The sequence below is a fragment of the Rhea americana genome, unplaced genomic scaffold (assembly GCF_003343005.1).
Source record: "Rhea americana isolate MKP2758 unplaced genomic scaffold, rheAme1 scaffold_135, whole genome shotgun sequence".
Classification (NCBI taxonomy): domain Eukaryota; kingdom Metazoa; phylum Chordata; class Aves; order Rheiformes; family Rheidae; genus Rhea; species Rhea americana.
The window spans coordinates 2229748-2239039 of NW_028185428.1; the positions used below are offsets into that span (position 1 = coordinate 2229748).

Consider the following 9292-nt stretch of genomic DNA (forward strand, 5'->3'; position numbering starts at 1 on the left):
GGAAAAAAAAGTTTCTACCCACCCTCCCGCTCCCGAGCCAATAGCGTGAGTCACCCCTCGACGTCAGGCCCCAGCGCGGGCCCTGATTGGCGCGCGGGGCGTTTACTCCGCTTCCCAAAGGAGGAAAGAGCCGGGGAGCCCCCAGAGGGGGAGAAAAGGGGGGTGCGCAGGGCAGCGCTCACTCGCGCAGTCCCCGCGCAGGGCCGGGCAGAGGCGCAGGGCAGCGCTCACTCGCGCAGTCCCCGCGCAGGGCCGGGCAGAGGCGCAGCGCAGCGCTCACTCGCGCAGCCTCCGCGCAGGGCCGAGCAGAGGCGCAGGACAGCTCCCGCCAGCTCCCCGGGCGGCCCCGCTCCAGCCACCCTCCGCACCCGCGATGGCTTCCCCTTCGAAGGCGAAGGAGGTTTTCTCCTCCGACGAGGAGGGCCCTGCGGCCGGCGCCGAGGAGCACCACAAAGTCAAGGTGTCCAGCTTGCCGTTCAGCGTGGAAGCCCTCATGTCCGACAAGAAACCCCCCAAAGAGCTGCCGCCGGCCGCGGCGGGGGGCAGCGCCGACGGGGCGGCCGTGGGCACCTCCCGGAACCTGCTGCTGCCGGGGCACGGCTCCCGGGACGCGCAYAGCCCCCCCGGGGGGCTTACAAAACCTTTCGACACCTCCTCGGTCAAATCGGAGAACTCGGAGGACGGCACGGCCTGGATTCAAGAGGCCGGGAGATATTCCCCTCCGCCAAGTGAGTGGCCGGCGAAGCGGCGCCGGGCGCCCGGCGGGGTGGCGGGAGGCGGCGGACGGGAGCGAGAGCAGGCGGCACCGGCTGCTCCGGGCGCCGAGATTTACGGGAGCACACTGGACATATACATATGTATTTATAAATTTCGTATATGTACATATTTATATCCATGTGCTTTCGATATATCTACGTGTGTTACCTATACATGTGTGTGTGCGTGCGCGTGCGTTTATATTTTGTGTGTGTGTCATGTATATAAGTAATATACATGCTTTTAAAATGACACACCGATCCGGAGCCAACAGTTTCCCGATACACTGCGCGCTGTTGCCGGTTAGTGCCATTAGCTTAATCCATTGCAAAGACGACTATAGGTTCTCCCTGTTGCTTTTTCCCTTACACAGAACGTGCGAAGCAACATTTTCGCATAAACTCTTCGCTTTTAAAACCCAGCGATTTTCCCTTCTAGCTTTGCGCGCTGTTTGCGCACTGACTCTGACCACGGTCTCTCCTGGCAGGGTTGTTACTTTTTTCTCGCTCTTTGCACGTAGACTGTCAAAGTTATCCGAGCTGGATCTGAGCTCTTACCTTGTACCCACGTTTAGGGACAGGCGATCCGGGAGGGACAGGTCACTTTTTAAACCTTTCTGCTGTTTGACCCACGCTGTTGCGTCTCTGCTAGAGATTTGAATTGCTGTTCGCTATTTCGTTTTATTTGAGTTCTCTCTTCTTCTGGGGGGCGGGGGTCTTAAAAAAAAAGAAAAAAAAAAGAAAGAAAAAACCCTCTCCAAATCTTCCAAAGTACTTTCAGGAATAGATGAAAGACGTAATGCGATAGTATCTAGATTCTTTGCCTTCCCCATAGCCAAGAGCCTTGGCTAAAATACACCTGTACTAGTAGATCGATCCAGTCTCTGCCTCGTATCTCTGACATGCCTGATGAAAATTAAGTGCTATGCATCAGTTAAGCTACTGATTTTACGTACGCGAGCTATTTAGCTGAATGGGCTAGCAGAATTTGCCTTTTAATCAAACAAAGCGAGAAGGAAGTTCAGTGCTTTGCAGTTCCTCTCTTTCTGGGACGTTTTTCCCCCTCCGATTTGGCTTTCAGCCGCTTTTCTTCCGTTGCGATCACCCCGAATTAATTGGTTTCTAACGTGCTGGGATAGAGACACTGACAGGGGACTGGGAAACGGGTCGGGAGGAAGAACAAGGCGCCTCTTTCATTACCTCTCTATAGCTCCGTTTTGCTTTTTTTTCATGTATCGTCAAATATGAGTGAGCTCCGACCCAGGCCTGCTCCTCTTCTAACACTGCTCTGAAAAACAGGCTTAGACGAGGCCTAATTTTCTCACCTGTGTATTTCTCTTCGAAACTCCTTCACTTTCTCTATTAAAATCGCCAGTCGCTGAGAGCTGGAAGAGAGCTTTTGAATGGACCTCAGTGGTCAGGGAGTGCAGGGAACCAGGGATTTCAACGGGACTCTGGGGTGAAGGGGGGAGCAATGGCCAAGATGGGGGGGTGAAAGCCTAGTTCGGGAAGATCCCTTGGCCTCGATCGTCTTCCCGATTTTCCCACCACCATCCAGCTCTCGGCCCGTCGGAGCCGTCTTGACAGGAGTCATTAACTGGTTTTCCTGCAGGAAGTCCCATATTTGAGGTTAGAAGTAGCTCCTCGATTTATTCTTATTACTATTATTACAGGTGGGATGAACTAGAGGAAGAGCGGTAGTTATTAGATTTGGAGCATCTCCATGCGCTGACTGGTGCCCAGAGTTAGTGAGAAAGTGTAGGGGGGAGGGAAACAGGTCAACAAATCACTTCAGCGAGTGCTTTAGGACTGGCACGGGGTAAACATAATTACAGGGATCTGCTGTGGCGACGGTCCCTGTTTCTTATCAGAGTTTGGCAGAGGGATTGGGGGGGGGAGGAAGCCGTTAACGTTTGGGAGTATCCTAAGGGAGAAAAAAAAATGTTTAGCTGGGATTTAATTTTCAAACCACTTCTTGCAGTTTCCCCTCTGCGCGGCAGAAGCCGCGGCGGGCTGGGCTGGCGGAGCCCGCGGGAGGCGCCGGGTCTCCGGCTTTGCGCCGGGAGCAGTAGCCGGTTTCGTGCCAAGGAAGAGCGGGGTTGTGAGCGCGGTGGTTGTGTTTGGGGTGCAATTTTAGGACGGAACGAAATATCACGATTAGCGGCTTAATTATTAATGTATCCCGATGTGGTCGTAAGACAACATTTGACAAGTTGTTTTCCGAGAAGGATTTATTTTCGCGTCCAGTATCTAGAACAACAGCAAGAAGAAAATTTTCCCCTTTTCTGCCATCGCTGTTCCCCCTCCTTAGATTATTCTGAATTGTTGATCACTTGTTTATTATTATTATTGCATATGTACACTTAAACTGCTCCTTTGTCCAGTTTATTTTAAGAATCAAAAGGGAAAATGAAGAGAGTACAAAACTATAATGTGTACATACTGGCAAGTGTGTAAACCTGACTCTACAGTAGGTACAAAATTTGACAGCATCTAGTAGCCTACCTGTCATCTTCAGTATTAAGCTGAGGAGCCAGGGTGGCTTGTTGTTTGCATCGACATTGGTCTGAAATACAGTCAAATTGCTCAGCTTTTCAAGTCAACTGTAGGCATTTTAGTAACTCTTTAAAACAGGGAGTTATCAGTGAAATGTAAAATGGATCTAAAAACAAGTCAGCGATGTACCATCTTGGGAAAAATATGCCTAACTTTGGGGGGATTATGAGGAAAACATAAAAAAGGTAGCAGATTTCCTGGCTTGTATTGGCTACAGATGCTGCAGCAATGTGGGGGTTTTAAAAGCTAAATTTTGGATGAAAAGTGTGCTGCTTTCCTCTCTTTCAATACTTGTTGAAGAACAGAAACTTTTTGAAAACTGCTCTTCATTTCAGGAGGAGAAAAAATAGCAAGCCAGAAGTCCAGTTATCAAAGAGACAAAAACTATCTGACCCAATTCTTCAACTGTCAGGAAAAGCTCGTATAGGGCCAGGTCTGAATTCTTGTTCTTGGGGAGAAATCCTGGAGCTGGGATGGGATGGTCTTGTTTCTTGTGCCATGGTCCTTTTTGTGAATATCCTCTTTTTGTGTATTTATTTGTCCTATGTTATGCTGTGGTTACTCCCCAAATATTGCAGCTACTATAGACCTCTATGATGTGACTCTTAAAGCGATCTGCTGGGTACCTTTGTGCYTTGTTTGCCTACAAATTTCACAGAGCCTGTGAAATCTTGTCCCTTTCAAATCAGTGAACCGGGGATTCATTCCTCGAGACATCTGCTGAAGTCCCGTAAACACACATTTGACCAGGAAGAGATTTCAAGTGCCATTTGTAAAAAGAGCACAGCCCCTGTATTGAGGGGTGGGCCCCCCACTTGTTGGGACCCCCCCTTCAGATAAACTCACGTCTCCCTCTCAAATATTGCACATCTCTCGTAAGCACCCAGATATGCCTCCTTTTCTGATAACCATACTTTTCTTTCCTTGCAGGACACCTGAGCCCCACTGCCTGCACCCTGAGGAAGCACAAGACAAATAGGAAGCCTCGAACTCCGTTCACCACCTCGCAGCTGCTGGCTCTGGAGCGCAAGTTCCGCCAGAAGCAGTATCTGTCCATTGCGGAGAGAGCCGAGTTCTCCAGCTCCCTCAACCTCACAGAGACCCAGGTCAAAATCTGGTTCCAGAATCGGAGGGCTAAAGCCAAGAGACTGCAGGAGGCCGAGCTGGAGAAGCTCAAAATGGCAGCGAAGCCCATGTTGCCTTCGGGGTTCAGCCTCCCTTTCCCCATCAACTCTCCCATCCAGGCTGCCTCACTGTATGGAACATCCTACCCTTTTCACAGACCTGTGCTTCCTATCCCGCCTGTTGGACTCTATGCTACTCCTGTTGGATATAGCATGTACCACTTATCCTAAGAAGATCAGAAAGACAAAGCGACAGTGAGAAAGACTTCCTGGTGGATCTTGTCCAACCCTGAGAAGGCAGTACCCCAACCAGTACTGGCAATTCTTTCTGCACGCTTTTATCTGCCATCCCGTGTACAGGAGTTTGCATTAGCAAAGCAAGGCATCCTGTATGCTACAGGTTGGGTGTCTTCTGATAGTGCTTTGAGCACTCAGTGTCCGAACCTCAAAGAAAAAAAAGTAAAAACAAAAAACAAAAAAAAGAGCAAATGTAGAGTTTTTATACAGTGCACATGTAACTAGAATAAAAAGGAATGGGTGAGAAAACAATCTCATCTTACAGAGGCAGAGATTTCCCGACTCCTTCCTGATGGGTCCCAATACATGTTTAAAGTAAGGGGGGTGCATGCCCTAAATCCACGCTCTCAAATCTCATCACTTCACATGGGGTGGGGAGGAAAATAAAAAGGCTATAATCGCTATATATTTTTTTTTAAGGAAAGCAGAGCCCTTAGTTAGGGACACTGTAAATAGAAACTAGACCCAGTAGAGTCTGAGTGAAGGTCAGAGCCAGCATGTTTCTGCATTTCTGAGGGTAGGGGAAGTTTTTGCATCCGAAGTCTCAGTAGCTGCTTGTAGTAAGATGAACATCAGAGCCCCTATGTGCATTAAGCAGAGCAAGAGTTTTATCCACCGATGACTCTTGTATTGCCTTTATCTGTATAAATTGCTTCAGCATTTGTAAAGCACTGTAAGGGGAGGTAAAGCGCAAGGGAGGGGTATTAGGCAGTCTGGTCTTTATCTCTTCCTTTTGGAGTGCTCAGAAATTTTTATCTACACCCAGGTAATCTTGGTTCTGCGATGTTCTTTGAAAACCGGGAGGGAGGGAAGGAAGCTTACTGAGAAAATAAGAGATGGGTTGTATCCACAGTGGTGGTGAGCAAAGGATTGTCAAACCCTTCTGTGGAGATGTCTAGGGTTTTATTATTATTATTATTGTTTGCAATAGTCTGTACTTAAATAGAAGAAGAATCCCCCGAGTTTTCCTCTCCTCCCCTTGCAAAGGATGCCAACATAAGTGACTCATGCTTCAAGCCCTTCTTAAGAGAGATCCAGGTATCAAAAACAAACAACCCTACTAGTAGGATGGTGGGGTGCCAAGAGACTGCATAACCTAACTGCCCCATGGGAGCACCCCAAGCGCTGGCACTGTCTTTCCCAGGCTTCTCCTTGTAACTATTGTATTATGTGTATTACTCTTGCTAAACCTTGTGAGAAAGTTACTCCAAAAGCCGTGGAGCACTGAAGGCAGAGCTTCTCCTGGATTTATTTTTTTCAGCATATTGTGAAAGAAACAACAACAACAAAAATCCCCAAAACGGAAAAACAAAAAAAGCCGCGAGGTTTTTACTGGTTTTGGTGTGTTTTGACCCAGGCACTGTCGCTGTCCTGGATGACCCCCCCCCCATCTTCCATTATAGGGAAGTCCCTTTGAAAGGGATGCCTTGTACAATTTTATATATTTTATTGAAGATTTATTATTTCTTATCTCTTATTGCAAATTAAATTAAAAAAGAAAAAACATGTTTTACCGCGTGTGGGTCTGTGAATATTTGGAGTTCTTTAAAAAGTAACTTCTCTTCCTGTATGTTTTGCACTGCTGGGCCACCTTCAGAGGAATGTTTGGGTTGCCTTTATGATTATTTTCCCGTCTGAATCTGAATTAAAGCCAAATCTGCAGCACAAGAAGGTGAGTTGCAAGTCAACAATTCGAAGTCTAAAGCCAAATCTTTTACGAGATTTCCTTGTTTTTTAACAGCCCTTTTTAGGCACCTCTGTTCTTTATAACATCATATTCTGGTGATTTTTTTATTTTATTTTATTTTTATTTTTTAGCTCGGGTCCCATTCTCTTTTTGCACAGGCCTCTCTCATCTCCTCTCCTTTTCTCTGACTTCGAATCTGTTTTAGGCTCGGACTAAGCAGGAGGTGCGGGGTGGTCTCGCGCAGCCAGGATACGGCAGGGACCTTACAGTGCTCCAGCACAGCTGCATTTCGGGGCTGTATGTGCTGTCCCCTCTCGGGGGTCCCACTCCTGTGCTGCCCGGAGAGCAAGTGTTGAACTACTGCTTTCTCCTTTCTGAAACCGGAGAAGGGGCTTGGGTTTGCTCAGAGAAGAGGTGTTCGGGGAGGTGAGGAATTGCTCGGCCACTGCGCGCCAAAGCTTCATGCTTGGCCAGTTCAGTGCAGCACCGTAATTTTTGCTGTTAGGAAGCTTACTCGGATTAAGAGTGACCTCTGGGATGGTAGCCGGAGAGAGACCCGGAGAGACCTCAGTGTGGGGAGATTTAACCCACTCAGACTCTGCACGGTCATCAGAGCGCAGAGGAGAGTGTCCCCTTGCTCCAGCCCCCGTCCCAGGCTCGCCCACCGCTGCGGGCTGACGGTGCCCCGGCCCCCGGCGCTCGGCCGCCCTGGAGAAGCGTTTCCCAATGGGAGCGTTTCCCCGTGGGAGCATTTCCCCGTGGGAGCGGTTCCCCGGGGGAGCGTTCTCCCGTGCGAGCGTTTCCCCGCGGACAGCGCCGGGGCCACCGCGGACTCGACCTCCACGGCGCGGTGCCTCGCTCCCTGCCTCTGCCCTCAGCATCTTTCCAGATCGGACCTCGAGTGTGCGAAAAGGGGGAGTGAAAACACCTCCCGATCCTGGCTGCGAGGAGGGGCCAAGACCCGCGTCCGCCGCCGGCCTTACGCGGCCGACGGAGCTCGGGGCATCCCGGATCCCGCCCTGCTCGCCCCGCTCCGAAACCCTCCCGGTTAATTTTCCCGATCCGTAACTTAAGGAACAAAGCTGGACAAATCTAATCGCCACGCAGACTTTTCAAATTAGTATTTACTGCCGCATAAAAACTGGAGACAACTGCTTCTTTCTCGATTTCTTTCTGCAGTATTATCCCCCTAACTCCAGGGCAGAGTGGAGCCCCCCGCCTCGCCCCTCTCCCTCCTTGCCCAATTGTCCTGAGTGCTTTCTTAGCTGGGCAGGACCGGTTATAAATAAACCAGGGGTATTTTTTAACCTTCGGTATAAATCAGTTGTGTCAGGGATTACAGCTAAATCTTTTCGCTGGAAATTCTTTGAGCGCAGGAGCTTTGTGTGTGTTATGATAGATCCTTAAATGGATACAGATTTATTGCAGAACACAAGGGTGTTGAAGGAAAGGCTTCCAAATCTCGGTTACAACCTCTGCTATGGGAAAGGCAGGATGGCTCCGTGACACCTTCTCCGCGCTTGCGGATGGCATGACAATTCACCCTGCGCCCATTATTAACTTGTTCCAATTAAAGCCCTCAGAAAGGCCGAGTTAATTGAGTATTATATTTTATTAGGAGGGAGGTGTCAAGCTTTACTCATGAGACTTCATCACCGGCCTAATGGGAGCTGCCCTGCAGGCAGATCTGTAACTGAATAAATTACAGCAAGGCAGGGAAATCAGAATGCTACCATTAAGCGCGATGCATTTACTGAAATTCCTCCTCCACTTTCGCAAGAGGCTGTGGAGGTGTGGCTTTAATTAGTTATTTTAATGCAAAGTTAAATTGTTCCCCAAGTATTTTCTGACACAAAGCAGATGCGATGATTAGAAGTTGAGTGAGACTGAAAGGAGTTGGCATCTGTTCCAGGTACATCTATATATTTTAAATTTTCCAATAGAAAGTGAAAAATAATTAGAGCAATAAATAATAAACATTAAAAACAACGCGATAAATTATCCCAATCCTTAAAATCCCGACTTGCTGAACGGTGGCTCAGGCCAGGGTAAAGCGCAGCTCTCCCGGGACTTTAATTCACGAGGTACGGATTTGTTGACATAAACAGTTAGGAATTGGGCTTTCTGACTCGCTACGGCCAAGCGTTCATTACCTAAAGCCACGGGCGCTTGGAGCCTGCGTTTCATGTTGTCACATTTCCTTGTCAAACCCGGGAATTCCTGCATTTTATGAGGAAGGAAGAAAGTTAGGTGACTGCGGCGTGTTTGCTAGCCAGCAAGCACTGGAGTTTGATCTCGACCGGGAGCCTCGCCGCCGGCCGTGGGAGGCCGGGCAGCGGCCCCGGGCTCGGCGCGCTGCCGGCGGGGCTGCGGCGGCGCCGCCCCCGGGGAGGCGGCTTCTCATTAGCGCCGTCTCCGCCGAACGAGCCGCTGCCGGCTGCGAGGGGCCGGGCCGGCTCCCGGCACCGGCTGCCGGCAGCGAGGGAGGCACCGCGGCGCGGGGCTCCGCGCGGGAGCCGCCACCTGCTCCGCGGCGGCGGGACGGAGCCGGCGGCCGGCGGGAGAGCGGCCGGGGCTGCCTCCGGGCCGCCGAGCGTCCCTGCTCCCTCCCCGGGCCCGGCGGCTTGCGGGCGCTCCCCTGCACGTAGACGCGTCCGGGTCGGAGAGGGGAGGGGTTCCACGCACCCACGCGAGATACCACCACGCGCGCGTCCGCTCGCGTTGGTCCATATCTGCCGATTTTCCAATGTATATATACATATATACTGCCTGTGCCGTGCGAACACGGTCAGAAGTGTCACAGGCACCCGTCAGTGTGATTCGTGCACACGCTGGGGGGGAACGTGATTTTTTTCTATTCTTTTTTTTTTTTT

The 9292-nt window shown here is 50.3% G+C and overlaps 1 protein-coding gene across 1 annotated transcript; it reads left to right on the forward strand.

Annotated features, from left to right (window-relative positions):
- The first annotated feature begins 290 nt into the window (after positions 1–290).
- On the forward strand, positions 291–6245 carry MSX2 (msh homeobox 2). The gene is made up of 2 exons (XM_085298098.1): positions 291–728; positions 4242–6245. Exons 1-2 carry the CDS (start codon positions 374–376, stop codon positions 4664–4666), a joined length of 780 nt encoding a protein of 259 aa, XP_085154224.1. The 5' UTR covers positions 291–373; the 3' UTR covers positions 4667–6245.
- Positions 6246–9292: the final 3047 nt, after the last annotated feature.